The sequence below is a fragment of the Conger conger genome, chromosome 14, assembly GCF_963514075.1.
Source record: "Conger conger chromosome 14, fConCon1.1, whole genome shotgun sequence".
Classification (NCBI taxonomy): Eukaryota; Metazoa; Chordata; class Actinopteri; order Anguilliformes; family Congridae; genus Conger; species Conger conger.
The window spans coordinates 2,237,514-2,263,241 of NC_083773.1; the positions used below are offsets into that span (position 1 = coordinate 2,237,514).

A 25,728-nucleotide genomic window follows, 5' to 3' on the forward strand; every position below is an offset into this window, starting at 1 on the left:
ACATTCCTTACAATGACAATTAAACGTATTGCGTTGTTTGTATTAGGATTTTATTTTTTTAACAAACCATTCTATGGCAGCCTCCGTTCGCCCTGCAAGGGTTGATCCTGTCACACATTTGGCCATCTCCCATATACCCGGGCTTACACATGCACTCATTCTGGAGAACGGAGAGAAGAAATCACGTTTATTGATCCATAACATGGACTGTCTACACCAGAGATGTAGTGTTGCAGCCAACGTTCAAGACTACGCAACACTGGAAACAGGACTTGTCATTGTCGGATTTTTGATTTTCTTCTTGATGTTTCTCCGCCTTTGAAATGTTTTTGGAATGAAAACAGAGTGGGGATCTGGTGATTGGTCTGTGTGTGTATGTGAGGCCGCTGGGATTGGTGAGAGGGTGAGTGGAGATTTGCGTCCGTTGTGTGCGTGTTTTGAAGGAGAGCATGGTCATGGCGAAGACAGCCGTACAAGGGAGTTAATGCCATTTTGTACGGTGCAATAAAGGAAGCAAATGCCTCAGGACTTGCAGCAGGAACCAGCCAAGTCATTAAGCTGGGTGTTACTCTGAGGTTGCTAACGAGTGAACGGTGCAGCTACAGCTAACGAGCTATAATCAGCAGCGTATACAGTCGTATGACAACGTTTGGGCACCCCTGACAATTTCCATTATTTTAATTTATAAATCATTGGGTGATTTATACTTAACACTGATTAATTGGAACACAAAATTTGTTTGATGAGCTCATTAAGCCTAGAACTTCATAGACAGGTGCATCCAATCATGAGAAAAGGTATTTAAGGTGGCCAATTGCAAGTTGTTCTTCCCTTTGACTCTCCTCTGAAGAGTGGCAACATGGGGGCCTCAAAACAACTCTCAAATGACCTGAAAACAAAGATTGTTCAGCATTATGGTTTAGGGGAAGGCTACAAAAAGCTATCTCAGAGATTTCAGCTGTCAGTTTCCACTGTGAGGAACATAGTGAGGAAATGGAAGGCCACAGGCACAGTTCTTGTTAAGGCCAGAAGTGGCAGGCCAGGAAGAATATCGGAGAGGCAAAGGCGAAGGATGGTGAGACTGGTCAAATACAACCCACAGACCACCTCCAAAGACCTACAAGGTCATCTTGCTGCAGATGGTGTCACTGTGCATCGTTCAACAATACAGCGCACTTTGCACAAGGAAAAGCTGTACGGGAGAGTGATGCGGAAGAAGCCTTTTCTGCACACATGCCACAAACAGTTGCTTGAGGTATGCAAAAGCACATTTGCACAAACCAGCTTCATTTTGGAATAAGGTGCTGTGGACTGATGAAACAAAGATTGAGTTATTTGGTCATAACAAGGGGCGTTATGCATGGCGGCGATAGAACACAGCATTCCAAGAAAAACACTTGCTACCCACAGTAAAATTTGGTGGAGGTTCCATCATGCTGTGGGGCTGTGTGGCCAGTGCCGGTACTGGGAATCTTGTTAAAGTTGAGGGTCGCATGGATTCCACTCAATATCAGCGGATTCTTGAGAATAATATTCAAGAATCTGTCACAAAGTTGAAGTTACGCCGGGGCTGGATATTTCAACAAGACAACGACCCAAAACACTGCTCAAAATCTACTCAGGCATTCATGCCGAGGAACAAGTACAATGTTCTGGAATGGCCATCCCAGTCCCCAGACTTGAATATCATTGAAAAACTGTGGGATGATTTGAAGCGGGCTGTCCATCCTCGGCAACCATCACACCTAACTGAACCAGAGATGTTCTGTAAGGAGGAATGGCCCAAAATACCTTCATCCAGGATCCAGACACTCATTAGAGGCTATAGGAAGTGTCTAGAGGCTGTTATTTTTGCAAAAGGAGGCTCTACTAAAGATTGATGTGATTTTTCTGTTGGGGTGCCCAAATTTACGCACCTGTCTAATTTTGTTTTGATGCATATTGCACATTTTCTGTTAATCCAATAAACCTCATTTCACTACTGAAATATTACGGTGTCCATCAGTTATTTGATAGATCAAAATGAAGTTGCAGATCCAAACACCCAATGATTTATAAATGAAAATAATGGAAATTGTCAGGGGTGCCCAAACTTTTTCATACGACTGTATATACACTCACCGAGCACTTTATTAGGAAATGACTTTATTACACCTACTTATTCATGCAATTATCTAATCGGCCAAATGCGTGGTAACAGTGTAATCATGCAGATACAGGTCAGGAGCTTCAGTTAATGTTCACATCAACTATCACAATGGGGGAAAAAATGTGATCAAAGTGACTTTGAACGTGTAAATTCTGAATGACTATGTTTTTCTTTTTCTTTTCTTTTTTTTAAAACATGTACAGTGAGGATGGAATGACACCAGACACATTCCAGCCTTCCAAGAGTTATGAGGACTGTAAAACACATTCACGCACCTGTCCAGGTCCTATAAATGTGCAGGTGGCGTTGCTATGGCAGCCACCGCGGGTCTCTAGGAGACAGTTGTCTATCTCAGCACACACCAGCCCGTCTCCAGTCCAGCCTTTATTGCAGACACAGGACACATTAGCCGGGCCGACGTACACACACTCAGCCTGGGGAGACAACGCAGGGCAATCCATTACATCACATTACATTGCATTGCGTTTACAGTACAGTCATTCAGCCCTAATCCAGATCGACGTACAAGTGCAAATCAAACCCGGGTACACGTGCGATGAGGACCCTAGAGGAACGTACAGTAAAGTCCGAGCATGATCACATAGATGCAACTTGAACCCCTTGAAGAGTACATCAGCTTACCAACTAGCATACCATGGTTGGCAGCTAGAACACCCCGAGTACAACAATAACTACGTAAGTGCTATTATAGTCTATGGCATACACATAGCTATACATACGTGCCATTATAATCTATGGCGTACACAAGGCTAATCATGGTAGTGAGGTAGGGAGGGAAAGGTGCAGCCTGAAGAGAGGAGTCTTCAGTCTGCGTTTGAAAGTGGTCAGAGACTCTGCTGCTCTGACGCCCACAGGAAGGTCATTCCACCGCCGTGGGGCCAGAACAGACAGCAGTGGTGTCCGAGAAGTGCACAGACAAACGAATAGACGGTGCTCTGGTGCCGTTCCTTCAACGCTGCATGTAAATTTGTGTACCGTTATTATTTTTCCCCCCCTTTTTTCTCCCGATTTGGTAGCCAGTTGCAATTCCAAGGTCCAATTAGTGTTAGCCGGGGAGACACCACTCAGGAGCCCGTTCCCTTGGCGGCCCAGATGGATCTAGCGATCCTGAGAACGGCACGCCTTCTTCAAGCCGTCCCGTCTCAGAGCCCGTCTCAGGGCCCATCTCAGGGCCCGTCTCAGAGTCTCAGGGCCCGTCTCAGGGTCCGTCTCAGGGCCCGTCTCAGGGCCCGTCTCAGGGCCCGTCTCAGGGCCCGTCTCAGAGCCCGTCTCAGGGCCCGTCTCAGGGCCCGTCTCAGGGCCCGTCTCAGGGCCCGTCTCAGGGCCCGTCTCAGAGCCCGTCTCAGGGCCCGTCTCAGGGCCCGTCTCAGGGTCCGTCTCAGGGCCCGTCTCAGGGCCCGTCTCAGGGCCCGTCTCAGGGCCCGTCTCAGAGCCTCAGGGCCCGTCTCAGGGCCCGTCTCAGGGCCCGTCTGTACACTCTAGAGCAGGGGTCACCAACACGGTGCCCGCGGGCACCAGGTCGCCCCCAAGGACCACATGAGTCGCCCGCAGGCCTGTTCTAAAAATAGCACAACTCACTAGTGAGCTGCATCTAAAATGTAAAAAGGTTGGTGACCCCTGTGCTAGCCCCTCCCCCCGAGCGGCGCGCCACTCACGCCGGCCGACCTCGGCCTCGGCGGGGCCGGGAATCGAACCCCGGTCCTCGGTGAACGTCCGTACGGTTAAGCGGAAAAGGGTGGAGAAACAGAAGGGAGAAATACAGAGCGGGAGGATGTGTGTGGAGGTGTGGAGTCAGCGCCTCCACCGGCCGCCGGGCGTACCAGGGCGTGGCAGCCGCCCCGGCTGGGACCCAGGCAGGGGTTGACCGCGGTGCAGGAGTGCCCATCCCCCTCGTACCCGGACAGGCACACACACCTGCCACACACAGACGAGACATCTGTCAATCAAAGTTCCCCCAAGAATGCCTCAGCACTCAGCTAACCTTTTACATGAAGGCAAAACATTCCATCGTACTATTTGTATTTATATGATATTTTAAAAACACCTTTATGGAACTTGTGTGGATTCTTTCAATTTAGGAAAGAAGCATTTTAAATGTTAAAAAAGTGATTTCTGTTTAATTCCTAAATCCAAAATGCTGACTTTGTGTAGTCCCCTTCGAACGTGCAGTAGGCGTTGATGTGGCAGTGTTCGAATGTGCCGTCCGAGTCGCAGGGCTTCGCCATCTTGTCACAGAAGTCGCTGGAATATCCCGCCTGGCAACTCCCCAGCCTGCACTTCCCTGCACTGCCGGGTCTGTTGTCACAAACGCCGTGAACACAACGGCAGTCTGGGGGGGGGAGAGATACCGCAGGTCACCACAAGGGGGCGACAACGGACGGGGGCTAGAATGAAGCAGTAGGGAAGTCTTTTTTTTCCCCATGCGTGTCGTCTTTTGTTTATTCAGTTGTGTTTATTCAACTACTATTTAGAAATGCATCAATTATGCATTATGTAAAAAAAAAAATAATAATAATAATAAAATAAAATAAATCTCAGGATATGAAGAACTTTTAAAACAATTATACATTAACTAGTAATTAATAAAAAATTTAATACAGAGAATTTGGGGTAAAAAAAAAAAAAGTAGATATGAAATCCGGTTGAAAGAACACGACCCCAGGCTCTGGCCGGGCCCGGGCTCCGGGAGTCTCACCCTCATCGCACTTCTCCCCGTGCTTGTTGGCCTCGGAGCAGATGTGACACGCCACGCCCGTGAACCGCGGGCTGCAGAGGCACGTGCCGTTCCCGTGAATGCCGTCGAAGCACTGCGACACACAGGAGAGCACAGCATCACACCGCAGCGCCCCCTCCAGGACAGGACGACACTCACAGCGGAGTATGACCACGGCTGTCGCCACACCGCGACCCCTTAGAGGGCGGCGACATTTGAAAGATCAGCGACAACCATTTTGAAAACACATTTAAGGAGCCATGTTTGGCAGCCGATTATACCCCATCTAATCCAATTGGTGCTAGCTGGGGACACACCGCCTTACGACCCCCGTCCCTCGGCGGTCCGGGAGGATCCAGTGACCCTGAGAGCCTTCTCCAAGCCGTCTCGTCTCAGTCAGACCGCTACTCCGAGCTGCGGAGTATGCAGCGATCCCACTGACCCTGCCAAGTCCCTCCCCCTGGAGCAGCGAGCCGATTACGCCGCTCCACGAGAGCCGGCCAAACTCAGCTCTTTGGCCCCGGAATCGAACCCCGGTCCTCGGTGTGCAACTGGCCTGAAGGACCAATCAGACCAAACGTGCTTTAACCACGTTGGTCTGCTTGCGAGGAGCGCTACGTACGATTTTCTGAAGCACTACTCTGTATAAAATTTTTTTTTTTTTTTTAAAAGCACCGGACACATCTTTTTCTGGCGGTCGCTAGGCAACTGCGCCCCGCACCTGTCAATCACTTTTACCACTACTTACAGTCCCTTTGCCGTAGCAGGGCTGCTGGAATCCCCCGATGCAGGGCTTGCAGTCCGGCCCGAAGAAGCCCCGACAGCACTCCGCCCTCTGAAACGGGCAGAAGAACAGCAATGGCAGTCAGGCGGGGCACAGACCACGGGGTCTCGTGGCACTAGTGGCCCGGCAGCCAAGGCAGGGAGACGCGTCAGGAGGCCAGCTCACCGGTTGCGTGAGGTTGCAGTACTTGGCACAGCCGTTGGCGAGCTGGAACACGCTCACGGGGGAAGGCAGATAACTACAGCCCCGCGAATGAGTGTCCTGGGGAGGCAAGAGAAGCAGACGTCCGTCAGATCTCAGCCTCAGCTTGAAACGCTGACAATATGCTATTCAGAACAGTAACAGTGGGACAATAACCTGTAACAGTGTCCGTGAACTGGGTCAATAATTTCCTACCTCTTCACCATCCAAGTCAATAAGACGAAAAGCCCAAACAGTGAGATGAAACATAAACGCAATTATTATTATAATTATTATTATTGGTCACCAGTTATGAATCAAGAATTATTACTTTCATGAACTATTAGTAATTAGTTATTAATAATGAGTCATTATAGATTATAAATGATTTCTTATCAAGGATTAATTCTTAATATTATTATTAAGTAATTATTAATGATAAGTAATCATTATTACTAAGTAATTAGAAATTAGTCGTTAGTAATTATTATTATTATTATTATTATTATTATTATTGTCATCAGGAACAGTAGCATCTGTTTGTACCAGTTCTACGCTTCCAGGTGGGCAATCCGTCTCGTGCAGGTAGTGGCACATCACACACGGAGCCTGCAGGTAAAACACTTGAACGCATCATTTCATGCAGCGAAGCCTTGCAGAAAACAATTCACAACAAAACTCTGTCTTCCTGGCCTGGTATGACATTAAAATACACTCGCTTCAAGCAAATGTAGTAGCATCCATTAAATGACAGTTAATTCGTCCATAACTAGTTATGTGAATTTGCATTAAGTCCTGACCAAGAACACCTTGACCTACCACGGTGATCTTGCTCTCGTTGACATCACACCTGTGAGGCAGGATGGGAAGGATGGAGGGTGGAACTAGAACACCGTCAATTGTATGAATGATCCCATTGGATGCGATGATGTCTGTGGTTTCCAAAAGTATCCCTTTCTCTCCAAGCAATATTTTTCCCTGATTGGAAAAAAAAAAAATTTAATAAAGAGAAAATGACAGATATATATATATATATATATTTTTAAATGTAAGATCATATATGGCCAAGATAGCAATGCATTTTTGGGAAGCCTGACTGAATCAAAATGTAACTGCTATACAGTACCTCCCTAAAAAGACTGAATCGTGGTCAACATTGTTAAACCCAGGGGTGCTGAATCTGATGATGAACAATGGAATAGAAATGGCAGTCTGCCAGTAAGGTAATGTAATGAACGGAACGGATCCAATCCCACTATCAAAGCCATTATTAATTCTTATTTTTTGGTCAATAAATAAATAGATAAATAAGCAAGACAAAGAACATTTTTACATAACTTACATCGTAGGTGACATTGACTCCCACAACCTGATTGGCCATTGTTTCAATCCGAGACATGCTAGCGACTTGATCCACTGTGATCTGCAGCGAGATTAGACTGTGATCCCGTGATTGCCACGCACACAGACATACAACTGTACAACATCAAACTGTAATGTAATAAAAACAGTGTTTATATAAACGTACAAGCGTTTCTTCGTCCATTATGGCTATTTCCAGCTCACCCCATAGACATAATGACTTATGGAGCCGGGTGAGGTAAGGTGTAAGGTTCTACGGCCTACTACACGGTCTGCGCAGGCTTACCGCTGCCTGGGAGAAGACGTGGTGTTTCAGCAGCTCCTGGAGCTTGTGTTTGGCCTGGGGGGGGAAGACGAAACAACGGCATCTTAAACTTCTGCAAATCTCAAACATTAGAACATTACGGCACCTGGGACAAATAACGCCTCGTATAATAATAACTGCCATTTTTCTGATTACTGATGATTTTTTTTAAAGAATTGTATGCACCACCTAAATGATCAGTCTAATTAGGACTGATATTTCCCAGCATCCATCTTGCTGTCTGACAAATGCCAACCCACGTTACGAGCTACACGCTTCTTTTGGGCAGTTCACGCCCCCACGCCACGGCCACTTTCGATGCAGCCAGGTCCTCCACCACGGAGGACGGAACTAGAACACCGTCAGTTGTATTGTGATGAATATAACGAGCGGGGAGAATACTCACGTGCGTCAGCATGAACATCAGGCTGCCGTCGCGGAAGCGGTCGATGCCGCTGTTGGTGGGGATAAACACCGTGAGAGGCCCATTACCCCGTAAAGGCAGGGGCGCCCCACAGTTCTGAGGAGACCAACAGGAATCAACCAATCACCCGTCTCTCACAGTATTAAATGGTAAAATGGCCGGCATGTATAAAGCGCCTTTATCCAAAGCACTGTACAATTGACGCTCCTCATTCACCCATTCGCACACACACTCACACTCACACCAACGGCAATTGCCTGCCATGCAAGGCACCAACTAGCTTGTCAGGAGCATTTAGGGGTTAGGAGTCTTGCTCAGGGACACTTCGACACACCCAGGGTGGGATCGAACCGGCAACACTTTGACTGCCAGATGACTGCTCTTAGCTCCTAGCCCGCATTCAAACAATATTATTCAAACAATACGCAATGTCCTACATCATATACGTAAACAGATTTTACTAAGAGCTAAAAGACATTGTAAAGGTTCTGTCTAGAACAGACCCAGGGTCTGCTGGCTTTTGTTGTTACTCAGCACTTAATGTTTAATGATTAAACTGTGATTTTCATTGTGTTCCAATCGTGTCAGAGTCGCAACTATTCTACAAGAGAGAAGGCCACTTACATCCACCAGTGACAGAAATCTGTTGTATTTTGGATCCTGTGCAATGATTTCTCCAATGGTCTTATTGATATGCTTAAAATCAAATAAAGACAGAAGTTAATTGCAGCATATGACATTGATTGTTTAATACCTCAGCCAATACTTCAAAAGCATTACCTGCTCATTGCCAGAATTGACAGGGTGTACATTTGTGATCGGCGAATCAATAATGTGGATGATCCCATTGGCTGCTGCAATGTCACTATGGATAATTGAGTACGATGTGTCGGGATCTTTCATTAAGATGAGTTTCTATCCCACCCAAAAAAAACAAATAAAAAACATACAGAGTTGTACATAAAAGACGAGCGTTATTACTCAGTGTTAACATGACGCATGTTCTGCATTTTCACATTCAACCATCAAGAAATAACCGTGGTTTACTTGTGCAACTATTGTCTGGAGTACCTTGTTGCCTTTGAATCTAACTGCCATGCCACCCAATGTCCAGAAGTCATTGCTCTGCAAATCTTTGTAAAGATGCTGGCCCTGGATGAGGTGTTGCTTACACAAGAATCGTTCTGAGATGCCCTTAAGATGCAAAAAAGAAAAGGAGACAATCTCAATAAACAAATAAATAACACTTAAGGGGAGGCAGAAAATATCCCCTTAAACAAATTATTGGTCTTGACCTGTTTTCAAACATTTTCCTTTAACTATGTGATTAAGTCACAAAGTGTCGATAGTAACAGGTGTGGCCACTTTACTCAATTAGGTAAAACGGAAATAAAACGCTTTATTTGTGCAACATTTCAAATCGACGTTATTCAAAACAGTTGATACAAGTAGCTACTCTTTGTTTTCACACTCATACTAGGAGAATATTCATGGGAAAGATGTATCTATCAATACGCAAATTCTGTCATTTACACAAATCAAGTTCAGGTTACATAGCCTTTATTGCAACACAGTAGATTTGGCCGACCGGGATTCGAACCCAGGACCTTCTTGCTGTGAGGCGGCAGTACTACCCACTGCACCATCCGTGCCGCCCACAATCATTATTTGAAGGGGATATTTTCTGCCTCCTCGATTTTTGAGTTCCAGAGCTCACTGTAAACATCTTGGCTGGTGGAGAGTTCAATTTGGAGAAAAGGTGACACAAAAACTGTTGACCAAAAAAAAAAAAAGTTTCTACTTACTGACAGTGGCACCTTGAGAAGAGGGAGGAGAACCGTGAAAGGCCCATATCTGCTCAAAGTGAGCATGCAGCCCTTTTCTAGAGGAGAATAAAATAGTTGTTAATGTTCTTGTTCCTGATAGAACAACCTTCGGTCCCTAAATTCAAATATCTGTTAGACAGATCCATGCGGCAATGCACATGTCACATTTCATAGTTATTGTTCTTGAAATTTCCTTGTGATGCCAGGGAGAAATAGTCAAGAGCATTCATATTTAGACTGGTGTAAAAACACCTACTTCACACTTTTGTTAACTCAGAGGTAAAACGTGACAAACTTCTGCTATGGCACTTGTTCTGTATGAGGAAATATAAAATCTTATCTCATACATAATTAAAATGTATGCGTAGAAAATATAAGGCTTTTAAGGACGACTCGGTAAACAGGACGTACAACCCATTGAAAACGGAGGGACAGTTGCATGACATTGTCTTTGGTGGGTTCCACACTTCTAGAAACTGAAATGGCTGAGCACTACTCCAGCATTGGCATTCACGTCATTTCACAAGGGGAATCACAAGCAAAACTGCCCTGCTTTGTGTTGGGTGGCAGAACAACACATGCAACAAATGAAGAGCGCAACCCCAATCAGGTGGGGAAAAAAAAAAAAAAACCTAAAAAACCCTTCACCGAAAAGCGTGACAGATCCAGTCAGCTTTCCCGCAAGATCTCCGTCTTCATCCAGCTCCAAGACTCGCTCCATGATGTTGCCATAACAACGTCGGCCATCGCCAATCTGCTGTTTATCACAGAGACACCTGCAAACACAGAGGGCCCCCCGCCCGCAACACGTTTACGGCCGCCACACGAAAGACCTGTGAAACTGGCCAATGGGTTCACACAAATCTCTCATGACTTGTACAGTACTGTGTAAAAGACAGTTAGGCAGGTGTGAAAAAATGGGGTAAAATAAGAGTGCTTTCAAAAATAGAAATGTTAATAGTTTCTTTTTCATCAATTAACAAAATGCATGAACAGAAGAAGTGAATGAACAGAAGAAAAATCTAAATCAAATCAATATCTGGTGTGACCACCCTTTGCCTTCAAACCAGCAAAACCCAGGCCTGTAGCATAGTGGTTAAAGTACATGAGTGGGAGCTGCAAGGTGGGTGGTTCGAATCCCGGTCTAGCCACAATAAATGATCCATAGCCGTTGAGCCCTTGAGCAAGGCCCTTAACCCCACATTGCTCCCCGGGCGCTGCACTGTGGCTGCCCACTGCTCCAAACGACTAGGATGGGTCAAATGCAGAGGACAAATTACCCCCATGGGGTTCAATAAAAGTAAAACATTATATATTACATTATTGGCATTTGGCAGACGCTCTTATCCAGAGCGACGTACAATCGATTAGACTAAGAAGGAGACAATCCTCCCCTGGAGCAATGCAGGGTTAAGGGCCTTGCTCAAGGGCCCAACGGCTGTGCGGATCTTATTGTGGCTACAACAAAAAAACTCCCCTCCTTGCCCCATGTACCTGGGCTGCCCCCTCAGGTCCGTGTCGCAGAGTGCGGTCCGGTCGCAGGTTCCCTCTGCACAGGCGGACTTCAGACGGCAGCCCAGCTGCGGAGTCTGGCCCTCCATGCCCTCCATGCACTCGCAGCGAGACTGAGGACAGAAACACACCGCGGGAGACTCACCAAGCCGCCGAACCTCCCACATCTACCTTAGCCCAGTCACGCACCTTAACCAGGGCGGCCTGTAGCGTAGGTCGGCGGTGCCACGTTAAGATCCGCACAACTGTGTGGGTCAGGCACTCTGGCTGGGTGTTGTGTGTGTGGGTCAGGCACTCTGGCTGGGAGTTGTGTGTGTGGGTCAGGCACTGTGGCTGGGTGGTGCGTGTTGTGTGTGTGTGGGTCAGGCTCTCTGGCTGGGTGTTGTGTGTTGTGTGTGTGTGGGTCAGGCACTCTGGCTGGGTGTTGTGTGTTGTGTGTGTGTGGGTCAGGCACTCTGGCTGGGTGTTGTGTGTTGTGTGTGTGTGGGTCAGGCACTCTGGCTGGGTGTTGTGTGTTGTGTGTGTGTGGGTCATGCACTCTGGCTGGGTGTTGTGTGTGTGGGTCAGGCACTCTGGCTGGGTGTTGTGTGTGTGGGTCAGGCACTCTGGCTGGGTGTTGTGTGTGTGGGTCATGCACTCTGGCTGGGTGTTGTGTGTGTGGGTCAGGCACTCTGGCTGGGTGTTGTGTGTGTGGGTCAGGCACTCTGGCTGGGTGTTGTGTGTTGTGTGGGTCAGGCTCTCTGGCTGGGTGTTGTGTGTGTGGGTCAGGCACTCTGGCTGGGTGTTGTGTGTTGTGTGTGTGGGTCAGGCTGTCTGGCTGGGTGTTGTGTGTGTGGGTCAGGCTGTCTGGCTGGGTGTTGTGTGTGTGGGTCATGCACTCTGGCTGGGTGTTGTGTGTTGTGTGTGTGTGGGTCATGCACTCTGGCTGGGAGTTGTGTGTGTGGGTCATGCACTCTGGCTGGGTGTTGTGTGTTGTGTGTGTGTGGGTCAGGCTGTCTGGCTGGGTGTTGTGTGTGTGGGTCATGCACTCTGGCTGGGTGTTGTGTGTGTGGGTCAGGCACTCTGGCTGGGTGTTGTGTGTTGTGTGGGTCAGGCACTCTGGCTGGGTGTTGTGTGTGTGGGTCAGGCACTCTGGCTGGGTGTTGTGTGTTGTGTGTGTGGGTCAGGCTGCCTGGCTGGGTGTTGTGTGTTGTGTGTGTGGGTCAGGCTGTCTGGCTGGGTGTTGTGTGTGTGGGTCAGGCTCTCTGGCTGGGTGTTGTGTCTGTAAATGACCCAGGACTTCAGGGATCCACTCTGGGGCGCTCTGGAGAAGGGCTCACCTTCCCTGGGCCGGTGTACACGCAGACGGTGGAGTTGGCGGGACAGCCCCCCCGGTTAGTGGAACAGGGGTTCACAGGGCTGCAGACTTTACCGTCTCCCTCGTAGCCTGCCTTGCACTTGCACTGAAAATTCCTCCCTCCCAAATATGTGCATTCGGCATTCACATCACAGATATTCTTGGAGCAAATACCTGAAAAATAAATATATCCAAATGAATAATACAAAAGGTAAATGACTGGGACCCGCAAGGTTTGTGGTTCGATCCCCAGTGTAGCCACAATAACATCCGCACAGCTGTTGGGCCCATAACCCTGCATTGCTCCTGAAGAGGCTTGTCTCCTGCTTAGTCTAATCAACTGTAGGTCGCTCTGGATAAGAGCGTCTGCCAAATGCCATTAATGTAATGTAAAAAAGCTGTATTAAAATACTGGTTGTTTAACCTCATATGCGGCATGTTGAGATTGTGCAACTGTGTTGTGCTTTTGTATTGTATTGAAATTTATGCAGTAATCTCTGCTTGCTCCTCCCTTGGCCAGGGCTCCCTTGCAAAAGAGATAACCATCTCGCCGGGACTCACCTGGTTAAATGACGGATAAATAAATGTAAAAAAAAATGTGTAAGTGAGTGTAAGCCGTTCCTCCGATACCTGAGCAAATGCGTCCCACTTTCTGAAACCCCGGCAGACATGTGCAGGTTGCCTGGCTTCCTTCCCCTTTGCAGTAGGAGTAGGCGGTGCAGTTTGAGCAGGAGGCAGTCGCTGCATGATACGAAGATTGTGCAGAGTCAACAAAGACCTCACGCACCACTTCTGCACATCTTGCACAAGTCACTCTGGAATTTCTTTGTAAAAGCACACACTTCACTGGGAAGTGTTTACGCAGCTACGTCTCACAAGTCGAACGTGGCGAAGCACACCATTACGATCACTTTTAATAGACGCATCATAGAGCCGCCAGCTATTCTCAAACTAGTAATGCCGACTTTGTCGGGGCTAAAGGACTCGCTTTCAGAATCGCTTTATTCGCCAAGTAGTTTACAGATACAAGGAATTTGCTGTGGTCAGTGGGTGCATGTTAGACAACACGAAGAATAATACAAAAAATAGAAACATAGATATAAAATAAAGTGGAATGTAATGTAGAATGTAAATATAAATAAAAAATAAAAATAAACATAAATATAAATATTTACAATACAGATGATACTGAAGCGGGGTATGTGAAGTATTATTAAAGTGCAAAAACTAAAGTCTATGGGGACGGGATAAGAGTCTGGGTCAGGCACTCAGGCTGGGTGTTGTGTGTTGTGTGTGCGTGGGTCAGGCTCTCAGGCTGGGTGTTGTGTGTGTGTGTGTGTGTGTGTGTGTGTGTGTGTGTGTGTGTGATATCCCATGGGTGCAGCATGCAAAAAATACAAATCAATGGGATGGGTGAGCATTTACCGTGGTCACACTTGGGTCCAGAGTAAGGAGGCTGACATAGGCATTCCCCTTTACCGCTTGGACCGCCGTCACACACACCGTTCACACAGCTACACTCTAAACCCAGGCAACAAGAAACGTCATTTCAGCCTTACGCCACTCAAGCAGGGACGTTCGCAGAGACAAGGCAGTGCACCGTACAGATAATTAATTTATTTTAAAGAATGGGATTTAAACCGATTCTCAAACTGTCGTTCTCAAAATGTCACCGAAACGGACACATTTTAGATATGTGCAAGTCAAACGGAGGATAGTTACTTGATTGGCAGTTTTCACCGTAAGCGTTCTTATCCTTACACTCATGGCACGCAACCCCAGCGAATCCCTCCTGAGCAAACCAAGAAGAGAGAACAGTTACTTCAGCAGTGAGGTGCTCGGGGAAACCACAGTGAAGTTAGTCCTTTTCTAACCTGTAGTTGGGCTCAAATAAATTGTCGCAAATTCTGTATTGTAGCCTTCTGGTAGTTGCACATACCGATTCCTTTTTGACATACTAATCTGTGATTGACATTCATAAGTGATATTTTTAATGTTCTCTAAGTAGCCCGGGAAAGTAAGTGTCGGTGATTTAAAAAAAAGAAAGAATTAATAAGTAGGAAAATAGGAGATGAATATCGTAAATAGCAAGGACCAACAGTTTTTGGTCAGCCTAGCGTTCACTGGCGCTTCTAAAAGCACCTTGTGCTACTTACATCACAGACGCAGGTTCCATTCCCTGCATTTCCAGACGTGCAGGTACCGTGCCAGTTACATGGTCTATAGTCCCAGTTGGGACAGGCTGAGGAGAAAACAACACAAAAACACCAGCTGAATCGACGCGTAGAGACAAGGGGAGCTGTCGTTGCAAGCGCACGGGAGGTGAGAGGGCTAACTCACGCAAACACAATGGACCCCAGAAGTTAGGGCAACACCTGTGATCCGTCACCTCCTTTTCACAGACGTGTCTGCAGCCAGGGAGGGAGACGAGTCGCCCGGCGATATCGACGGTGTATCTGGAACACACATTGAATCTTTTTTGCCCGCCATCTTCCTTTAAAAGTGAACCGATAACACGTTTAGTTCTGCTACGAACATGTGTTTTGGCCTGTTTTCGTCCTCCATTTCACCTATTTAAAAAAGTTAACGAATTACAACGGAAAGTGATGCGCGTTATATAGGCTAATATGCTGGTCACTCAAACGCGAAAAAGTAGCATATTTGAATATCGCATTTTGAACGACAAATCACAATGACCCAGAAATTCAGATCTGCGCGTTTAGATGAGTCGCTTTGGCAGATAGCAGATTCCCATAGGATTTCTTTCTTGCTTTGAATGCGGCCCAAAATGGATGTGAAAATATCTGATTCTGTGTGCTTTTTTCCTGTTTACACATTCATAGTAGGCCTACATATCTATCTGATCTACCATACGCTCTGTGACCAGAAAATAGTTCGCTTTCACATTAGTGTGGCAAGTCACGTACTAATATAACTTTCAACTACAATCTGAACATTTGTGCAAGGCATTTAACTAGGGCCATCCAGTCATATTTGTAAACAGCAAAGTATACCAATGTGTAGAGAAATTCAATCAGGAAGCTTCTGGGTTGGTTGGTGAAGTAGGCTAGGCTGGCAACTGAGAGGATGTGGTTCTGTTCCCCGCTGGGGGGCACTGTCATTTTACCACTGAGCGAAGTGCCTCAACTGAAATGTGCAATTGTATGAATGGATTGCAGCCTTTTTTTCTTTTCTTTTTTTAAATCAAAGTCGCTCTGGATAAGAGCATCTACAAAATGTAAAAATCTAAATGTAAATATTAATCTTCACAAGATATCACAAGATAATGAAATGGGAATTTTGTAAGACAATGGTATGCTCCTGGCTGGGCCTTTATTGATTCACAATGACTTTTGCGCCATCTGGCATTTAAGGATACTGTACAGTGAAATGTCCGGAATTATTTTATCTCCCAATAGATTTCAGGAGCGATCAAATGCACTCTATCACTATTCAGAATTCATTTAACAGTGACAATGAACGTGTTCCTCTGTGGTTGCAGACGGATGATGGTTGGGTTGGCGCTGGGTCAGTGCTGGATAAGTGCTGGTTTGGTGCTGGGTTAGTGCTGGTTTGGTGCTGGGTCGGTGCTGGTTTAGTGCTGGGTCGGTGCTGGGTTAGTGCTGGTTTGGTGCTGGGTCGGTGCTGGGTTAGTGCTGATTTGGTGCTGGGTCAGTGCTGGGTTAGTGCTGGTTTGGTGCTGGGTTAGTGCTGGTTTGGTGCTGGTTTGGTGCTGGGTCAGTGCTGGGTTAGTGCTGGTTTGGTGCTGGGTTGGCGCTGGGTTAGTGCTGGTTTGGCGCTGGGTTAGTGCTGGTTTGGTGCTGGGTCGGTGCCGTACCTGCAGTCAGCTTTCCCCATGCCCGCGGTGGCCTTTCTGTAGCCCTTGGGACACGGTGCAGTTGGAGATGCGGCACAGCCGGTGCACAGGGTGGAGACGCTGAGTGTGCGTGGGACATCGCAGCGATTCACCAGGGGCTGCAACGCAGGGCTCAGTGAGACGCCCATCACTGCGCCAGACTCCACGCACTTCCATTGCCATCATAGTGATTGTGCTCACATTCCCAATCACAGCTGAATCCATGGAGGATTGTGACCATAACTACATTACATTATTGCCATTTTATCCAGAGCGACATACAGTTGATTAGACTAAGCAGGAGACAATCCTCCCCTGGAGCAATCCTGGAGCAATGCAGGGTTAAGGGCCCTGTAACGACTACCAGTCAGGCCAATGCAAATGTGAACTGTGAGTATGAAAATACACCATGCAAAATGTATTCCTGCGTAAAAATATATCATGCAAATATGCAAATTATGCTACGTAATATTCAATTTTCCATTGCAATTTAGTCACGGATGAAATATCTTAAATGATTAAACTGCAAAAACTATTATGAGTAATTCCATAAAATGAAGTTACAAAAAAAAAAACACCCCTCACAAACACAAAGTCAAAAAAGGTTCTAAAAAAAAAAAAAAAAAAAAAAAGCACCACCACTCGGTAAAAAGTTAGTAAAAGTTTTCCCTCACCTCCTGCTGTGCGTTGCAGGACGCCACAAACCCGAGAATGAGGAAGAAGCGCATTTCTGCGTTCCGCGGGCTCCGTGTCTGCCTTTCCCAGCGTGTGCAGCAGATAAGAAGCTTTGCTCCACCTCCGAGAGAAAGCCCTAATCTCTAATCTCGCGCCCTTACAGTCATGACCGGCGGGCAAGGCTGTGGCTGTAAAGAGAAAGAATCTCTTCTGCGCGTTTCACACTCTAGTACGAGATCTCCAGATGGGACGGTCCAACGTCCAGACACATTGAAGTCCAATACCGGGAAGGCAGGAGGTGAAAAGAGCTGAGAGATGTGTGTGAGAAAAATATCAGTTCCTGACAGGAAAACCAACGGATAGCCCCCCCCCAAACCACTTCCATGGTTGAGCGGAAATCCTCATGTGTCAGCTGACAACATTGCTAGATTCAGCACTAAAAACAACGACAACAAAACAATTAGCAGGATTGTCATTCTGTGTGTGTTCCAAGAACTGTTTTATTGTGAAGGCCATTGTAACTGTTCACTGGATATTTATTTGAGAATGGACTGATATACACTCAGTCAGCACTTTATTAGGTGTTTGCTAGACTGCTGCTGCCTCTCCTCGTATGCGTTCCTCTTTTACCACCGAACATGTAGATCAGTTTGGGTCTGAACATGGCACTCCCTTCCGATGATGTTTCGGCAAACTCCAGACGCTCGGTTTTGTTTACTGTGCTAAGTAAGGGCCGTCTTTGTGAGTTTGTTGGTATGGAGGTTGCAATTTTTTTTTTAGGCTGGAGCTGACCCCAAGATGCAACCAGTCTCTGCAATTCTTAAAACTGCAATCCTTGGGTTCTTTATGGCCTCTCTCACCATCTTCCTCACCATTCCTGGGGACAGCCAATATCAAAATCCACACAGAAATGATTAAGCGAAAACAACATCCAAGTTCTGCAATGATGTTTCCAGACTTAAGTCTGTACTGAAGACTGAAAACCCAAAGATCCATCCGAATGTGTTCTCTAACCTTACCACAAATTGTACAAAAAGATGCATGGCTGTCATCTTTGCCAAGGGTGTTTGCACAAAGTATTAAACCAGGGGTGCCAATAATCGTGCAATTTTTGTGGAACTATTTCTTTTGTGACTGGTGACAATGTTACTGACCCTTTGTTTTACTTGTATTTACCAAGGGTGCTAATAATTCTGTTGCTGACTGTCGTAGCTGGCTATACACAATGCTTTAATTTAGACTACTAAAGAATTTACCAGCTGTGAAAGCAATGCACAATTACCCTTCTTCTTATGAAAAGGGACAAGGACTTAGGAAAGTGCAATAACGATAGCAAAGTGTCCAGCGCATGCCCAAAATAATTAGTGACCCACATATGCATATAGCACAAAATTGCCCCCTCATCACATTCCTGGATGCAGCCATTTCCTTCCATTATGCATGTGTTTTTAACACTACTGTTTCCCATTTGGAAAAACGTGGAAAGTGAGCGCACATTTTCACACACAGGATGTTTCTGTGAGCTTAGAGGTGTGAGAAAGCAATGTGGAATACCCATTCCCAAGCCATTTCCTCCTTTCGTTTGAAAAGGCATAGGAAACACATTGGAAAAGACTTTCTGAAGCTTAAGTTGTCCAACGATGTCAGAACTTGTGATTAAACATAAAAAATAAAAATTAAAAAGTCGAATATATTCCTAGGTTACTACCAAAATGAACAGGTTACAGGTCGATTAATTTTTTTGGAACATCCCATCCAAGTCCAGGATGTAAGGAATAAGTCCACTGTGTTCTACAAAAAAAATGTGATGCGTGGCCCGGGCAGGCACCAGCCCTGCCTGCATGGCAGGAGGCCTCACACAGTGCCCCTGTACATAACCCAGTGCACATCTGACCTGCAGCTGGCCTGCGCTTACCAGAACCGAGAGAGGGCAGAGCACTCAGGGAGAGCACAGACAATAGGAAAACTGAAAACTGTCCATCTGTCGAATCATCACATTTCAGCATTTATTGCACAATATACACGCAGATAAAAATAATATTCCTGAAACAACAGAGAAACAGCCTGCCGCGGAAGTGCACCGCGTAAATCATTCTGACAAAACAAAGGGTGTGAGTAAAAGATGGGTTTCGTGCTCTTCAACGAGCCGATTTCCTGGACTCGTAAATCCGTGACGGTAAGCCCCTTTGCATCATATTGCAACAGTTTTCATTTCGCAGTCATGTAAGGTTCATAAATACACAATTTATTTTCTAATTTCTGCATGCATGGACATGTATGTAAAATCAACAATATCATGAACCACAGTTTCGATCTTGTAAAAATGAAAGAATGAACAGCTAGTTTATAACTTCTCAGTGTGGCACAGAAATATCTGTATCAAGCCATTCTTAGGAACAACCTTTTTTTTTTTTTTGCTTTGTCAAGTTTTCAGTTTTGCACCAACTTTAGTAGTTGTTGACATTTACAGTGGATGAAAAAACTCAAAAAAACAACAACAATCAGACATACACGATTTCTGCATGACACCCAGCCATATTATTAAATAACTGTGATGACATATGATACATATAAATTCACCGATGCATGTCTAGAATTCCCATTTGCATTGGTTGAGAACGGATTTGAAAGTGACGCGCCCAAGATCTATTCCAATCCAAAGAGGACCGTCCACAGTCCACTAGATACTGTGAGATGAGGAGCTCAAGATAGTGTTCCATGATAACAATGATGAGGTTAAGATAATATGCTATACCCAATGAGGAGGCCTGAATTATATATACTGATGAACAGCTGCTTTCAGTTCTTGGTGTTCCCGTCACCTGTAACCCCTCTGATGTCACCTGTAACCCCTCTGATGTTTTGGAGAAGTACATATTGCATTGGCTGGTTGGTATCAGGGTGGTGGTTTTGTACCAGGGTGGTGGTTGCCACTCTTGAGAGCTGGCAGTACCTCAGCGAACCCTCCTTGGAAAAGCCTCACCTGGCAAGCCAAAGAGATAGTAACGGGCCGCTAATTACGGCTTTGCATTTCTTCCAAATCAGAACTATTTTTGAAACCATTCCTTAGGCCAAGCAATGGTTTCAAAAATAGTATATCGGACAAAAAAAAAACAAAAAACAGACATAAATTATTTTACTTAAAAGTTTTATCTTCTTGTATGATTAGAACCCGACGTATGCTACGAGGACTACTAAAATGTGTAAAGTCATGTTTAAAGTAATCTAAATAAGGTAGTTGGGTTTTTCAGGCAAGGGGAAACAAAAGCTTTTTTTTTCTTTCCAGTGTTTGGATCAGACGTGACGCTGCCGGCGGGCGAGAGGACCTCCAGACGTTTCCTGGCAACGGCAGTGCCCCGGCGGCCGGGTAAGAGCCTCACGCGTGCGGGTTCCTTCTCCCCGACTTCCCCAGCGGCCGGCCGCCTCACCAGCGACAGGGGAAAAACAGGAAGTGGCAAGGTCGCCGTCAACAATACTGCAAGCTGGTCCCTCCATCTACCACCGCAGGCAAAAAAACCCCATCCCCCACCATTCTCAGTTCTCTTAACTGTTAACTGGAAAGATCTGTTTGACGGTCAAATCCTCAAGACAACTCCAAACCCCCCCACTCCCCAACTCAATTTCCATATAGAAACTGTAAGCAGTTTGTGATGTGCGAAAGTAAGTGATGTGCAAAGACCCCTTTTGACCTTTCTGACAGGCATAAGCATTCCAAAAACTGGAGCCATTCAACAACAGCACGAGCAGCACTGACCCCAGCCTGGCTGCCCCATGGCCGATATCACACAGACTGTTTTCACTTCTTCTTTCAAGGACATTCTTGAGTGAAGATTAGGCTTTATTTATCAACAGAAAAAAAAAAAGGAAAAAAAGTTGAATTCCTTAGTAATTCAGCAATTACCATGGACACAGAGTCTCCAGAACCACTGACCGAAAATATGACCGTCTACTCTTTTATGCAAACGCATGAAAAGTTGCTTCCCCATTGGTAGCTTTTCATACATTTAAGAATGAACCTGCAGAGATGAGCTGGAAAAACTGGCTTGGTGATATAAATCACAAAGTAAAAGTTTTGATAAAGACATTTTCAAACATGAATGTTTTTCCTTAAAAAAAAGAAAAGAAACATTATTAAACAAGAAAAATTTTGGTTGAGACAGCCAACCTTCCTTGAGTCAAAATAGAGATAACTGTACTCCATTCAGACGAAAAGAATGCTGGTCTACAGAAACACGATGTAACACATAGACAAAACATGCTCTGTTGGAATAATTGACATATTGCAGCGATATCTCGCGCAGGTATGAACAGCAAGCCATTCGAAGAAGCCGAAGACAATAAATATCAAACTCTTATGGATTCTTTTGTCGTTCGGGCACGAGAAGCCGGTTTGTTTGCCTCGCTGTCCTATGGTGTAACGCGTGGCGTCCGTGTGCGTCCGTGTGGAGTGCGTGTGCGTCCGTGTGGCGTCTCCCACTGGCGAGGAGCGAGATCAGCCGCTTCCTGCTGTCAGCCCCCGGGGAACGAACACGCCACCACTGCACCTCGCCCTGGTCCCCGCCCGCCACGCCTCGGCCCTGCCCTGTCCCGCCCCCGCCCTGCGCCGTGGTCAGGTGGTACAGGAGGTCAGGTGGCACAGGAGGTGCTGTAGAATCTCTCCCCACCTTCAGGCGCAAGCTGAAGACGCACCTCTTCAAGCAGCACCTCTCCCCGTCCCCTCCCTACCTCCCTGTGAACCTTAATTGTTGTCTCTGTGACTTGCTTTGTGTATCGGTATTTTTAGTCGGCTAGGTAGGCAGTGTTTGGATAGTTAACTTTGGTCACTTTTGCTCTGTTTGTTTGTTTCTCTGTTCAAAAAAAAAAAAAAAAACATTGGCCCTCGTCCTTATCTTTGTTGTACGGGTAGCAGTTGAAATTGTACTTCCCTCTAGGCTCTTTCAGCGCACTTAGCCCTGGTTATGGGTATGCACTTTGTTGTACGTCGCTCTGGATAAGAGCGTCTGCCAAATGCCAATAATGTAATGTAATGTAATGAGGTCAGGATCCGGCTAACACCAGAGTGAGCGCCTGCGTGCACGTCCGGTATCCCATGAGCACCCGGTGCGGGTCACGGATGCGCCGCGCGTCCGTCAGTGGGGGCTCCTGGGTGAAGGCGGGCGGTGGTTAGCTGATGTAGTCTTCCTCCGGGAGGAAGACGTCGGTGAGGATGAGCGTCTCGGGGCTCCTGGAGCTGCTGCCGCCACCGCCGCCGGGTTTCCGTGGCGACCGGCCAGCGCGCGGAACAGGATGCTGCAGGAGAGCGAGTGGCCCGGCGCCCCCTTCCTCTCCGCCGCGATGACGGTCAGGTCCCCCGGCCTCCTCCTCGCTGGGGCACACAAACTTCACCTCGCTGGAGTGGACCAGCTCGTAGCTCTCCGGCAGCCGATGACAAACGATGCCATTTTCTCTCTCTCTCGAGCTAGTGCTAAAGGCTAAAGCTCCTGCTGCAGCACTCACCAGAACCTCGCAACCAGCGCTCACCCAGTATGACACTGCACTGTGACCACACGCTCTCCTCAGGAGTACTGCGGTCACTCCTTATGACACTGCACTGTCACCACACGCTCTCCTCAGGAGTACACAGTGACACTGGTCACTCCTTATGACACTGCACTGTGACCACACGCTCTCCTCAGGAGTACTGCGGTCACTCCTTATGACACTGCACTGTGACCACACGCTCTCCTCAGGAGTACTGCGGTCACTCCTTATGACACTGCACTGTGACCACACGCTCTCCTCAGGAGTACTGCGGTCACTCCTTATGACACTGCACTGTGACCACACGCTCTCCTCAGGAGTACTGCGGTCACTCCTTATGACACTGCACTGTGACCACATGCTCTCCTCAGGAGTACTGCGGTCACTCCTTATGACACTGCACTGTGACCACACGCTCTCCTCAGGAGTACTGCGGTCACTCCTTATGACACTGCACTGTGACCACATGCTCTCCTCAGGAGTACACAGTGACACTGGTCACTCCTTATGACACTGCACTGTGACCACATGCTCTCCTCAGGAGTATGACACTGCGCTTTGACTCACACGGATACATGCAGGTTCATCTGGGCCGGGGGTCTGCTGGTGTGCAGATAATCCAGATGCAACAAGCAACCGTGCAGCTGGTACACTAGATCAGTGTCTTAAACAGGACAAGCTTTTAACCCCTTTTATATTATAAACCTGAGAGGTAGTGCATTGGCGCAGTATCGAAATCAACACAAATGGATGCAAAACTATTACAGAAAAATCATGTATTTCGATGATTCTACAATTTTGGTCAGGTGACATGATCAAAACTCCCAGGGATCTGCAGGAATTTTACCAGTACTTTAAGAGTTAAAGTATTTCAAATGTGTGCTTCACCCAGGTGTACATGTTAAGCACAGGAGAGCAGCAGAGTGGTAGGATATTAGTACTGAAATGAGCGTGCATCCTTGCGTGCGTGAGAGGTCCCTAGCGGACGCTGTGCGCATGCGTGTGCTCTTGTTGCCAAACTGGGAGTAGAGGTTTGGCTCGGAGGGCTCAGGTGAGGGCAGCTTCTCCAGGAAGGACAGCACAGGCATCAGCTTCTCCAGGAAGGACAGCACGATCATCAGCTGCTGCAGGAAATGGTGCGTTCCGTAGCTTTCCCGGGTCAGACAGGAGATGATATGATCTGCTGACGGACCTGGAAATACAGAGGAGGGGGATTACCCAGAAAAATATAAAATGTAACAATGACAATGACATTTCAAAGAAAAGTTTTTATCTTGTTAACTGCTGAAGGACATCGTTCGTAGAAGCATGAACAAAATTGTACGTTTGCAAAAAAAAAAAAGAAAAGAAAAAATGATATGTATTTATTCACATTGTTTTTAAAAATCATTAACATGAACTTAGTGAACAGGTCCTAACTTGGAACACTACTGTACAACTTGCCCAACTAATTATTGGACATGGTGGGTAACATTCATTCCAAGAACATACAACACACTGTAGCACTGGGTTGCCTCTCAGCCCAACAGATAATAATAGAGTGTGGGCTTACGGTGTGAGTGGCTGTCACTCCATTGGACTGATAGCATTCATTCATCCATCCATTATCCTAACCTGCTTATCCTGAACAGGGTCGCAGGGGGGCTGGAGCCTATCCCAGCATACATTAGGCGAAAGGCAGCAATACACCCTGGACAGGTCGCCAGTCCATCACAGGGCACACACACCATTCACTCACACAATCATACCTACAGGCAATTTAGACTCTCCAATCAGCCTAACCTGCATGTCTTTGGACTGTGGGAGGAAACTCATGCAGACACGGGGAGAACATGCAAACTCCACACAGAGAGGCCCCGGCCGACAGGGATTCGAACCCAGGACTTCCTTGCTGTGGGGCGGCAGTGCTACCCACTGCACCATCCGTGCCGCCTTGTTAGAGCATATGTGCACAAATTGTACAGATTGTGTAATGTTATACAATTGTGTAGTGGGGTCCTCTTCCCCTTGACAATTAGTATGTTTTATGGGAGGGGAAAAAAATAAAAGAACTTCGGTAAAACTCACCGACCACTCTGAAGTACAAACAGTCCAACGTTGACACTCTGCAGCTCGTTCAGTTTCATGGCAAAGCAGTAGGAAATGATGAAGTCCGTCTCCTCGTAATTTGAAGGATTCCAGTTCCACAGCACTGTATGGAGATACAGAAGAGGCACCACACTGTACGTCATGAACCAGCCTTTGCACAGGGAGGCAGAGAGTGCTTCCTACTTTCTACTCTCTTCTCTTAGACATTACATTACATTACATTGCTTGCATTTTGGCAGACGCTCTTATCCAGAGCGACGTACCATTGATTAGACAAAGCAGGAGACAATCTTCCCCTGGAGCAGTGCAGCGTTAAGGGCCTTGCTCAAGGGCCCAACGGCTGTGCGGATCTTATTGTGGTTACACTGGGGATCGAACCGCCGACCTTGCGCATCCCAGGCATGTACCTTAACCACTACACCAGAGGCCACCCTGTATGAATATGTTGCTATATATGAGCTTGATATACTGTGTGTGTATATATATATATATATATATTACTTACTCTTCTCTAGTGTTCAGTGTTCACATTGAAAAATATATATTTCCAACTGTAACATCTGAAATCAAATGTGTTGATTAAATCCCTACATTCACATACTGAAATTATGGATTCAGGATGAAGTACAGCGCTTTGGTGGAGAGGATGATGCAGGCCGTCAGCTCCACGTCGGGAGACTTGTAGAAGAGCACGGAGGACCAGAGGGTGTGCCTCAGTTCCTCGTCCTCCACCTGCGGAGCGTACGGTCCCCTGCACACTCCAGCATTTCAGCTCCGCTCCACAACACACACACACACACACACGCACGCACACACAGCCAAGCCCTGGCGTGGCACACACAACGTGCGTCAGTGGTCATGTTTTCACAAATTTCATCAAAAAAACTGAACCGAACAAAATCCTCCATATCTCTCCACTACTGCTGTACTGTTAAAAGTAAACACAAAGGAGAAAGAAAAAGTTAAAATGAAAAGTTA

The 25,728-nt window shown here is 46.7% G+C and overlaps 2 protein-coding genes across 2 annotated transcripts in view; both read right to left on the minus strand.

The window, feature by feature from the left end:
• The window catches only part of stab1 (stabilin 1), a 47,405-nt gene extending 29,961 nt beyond the window's left edge, over positions 1–17,444 (minus strand). The window contains exons 1-26 of the mRNA XM_061218922.1: positions 17,142–17,444; positions 16,450–16,586; positions 14,952–15,067; positions 14,768–14,853; positions 14,334–14,403; positions 14,037–14,132; positions 13,242–13,352; positions 12,595–12,785; positions 11,258–11,388; positions 10,412–10,539; positions 9,743–9,819; positions 9,009–9,131; positions 8,718–8,852; positions 8,562–8,633; positions 7,920–8,033; positions 7,496–7,549; positions 7,190–7,270; positions 6,667–6,825; positions 6,394–6,456; positions 5,833–5,928; positions 5,632–5,718; positions 4,866–4,977; positions 4,313–4,499; positions 3,991–4,084; positions 2,425–2,583; positions 68–160 (exon numbers count right to left, since the gene is read on the minus strand). Coding sequence (XP_061074906.1) covers positions 68–160; positions 2,425–2,583; positions 3,991–4,084; positions 4,313–4,499; positions 4,866–4,977; positions 5,632–5,718; positions 5,833–5,928; positions 6,394–6,456; positions 6,667–6,825; positions 7,190–7,270; positions 7,496–7,549; positions 7,920–8,033; positions 8,562–8,633; positions 8,718–8,852; positions 9,009–9,131; positions 9,743–9,819; positions 10,412–10,539; positions 11,258–11,388; positions 12,595–12,785; positions 13,242–13,352; positions 14,037–14,132; positions 14,334–14,403; positions 14,768–14,853; positions 14,952–15,067; positions 16,450–16,586; positions 17,142–17,195 — 2,826 coding nt within the window. The 5' untranslated portion in view covers positions 17,196–17,444. The remainder of the gene's footprint in view (positions 1–67; positions 161–2,424; positions 2,584–3,990; positions 4,085–4,312; positions 4,500–4,865; positions 4,978–5,631; positions 5,719–5,832; positions 5,929–6,393; positions 6,457–6,666; positions 6,826–7,189; positions 7,271–7,495; positions 7,550–7,919; positions 8,034–8,561; positions 8,634–8,717; positions 8,853–9,008; positions 9,132–9,742; positions 9,820–10,411; positions 10,540–11,257; positions 11,389–12,594; positions 12,786–13,241; positions 13,353–14,036; positions 14,133–14,333; positions 14,404–14,767; positions 14,854–14,951; positions 15,068–16,449; positions 16,587–17,141) is intronic.
• Positions 17,445–23,423: 5,979 nt separating this feature from the next.
• Positions 23,424–25,728, minus strand: part of nisch (nischarin) — a 5,962-nt gene continuing 3,657 nt past the window's right edge. Inside the window, exons 3-4 of the mRNA XM_061218970.1 lie at positions 24,730–24,853; positions 23,424–23,854 (exon numbers count right to left, since the gene is read on the minus strand). Coding sequence (XP_061074954.1) covers positions 23,710–23,854; positions 24,730–24,853 — 269 coding nt within the window. The 3' untranslated portion in view covers positions 23,424–23,709. The remainder of the gene's footprint in view (positions 23,855–24,729; positions 24,854–25,728) is intronic.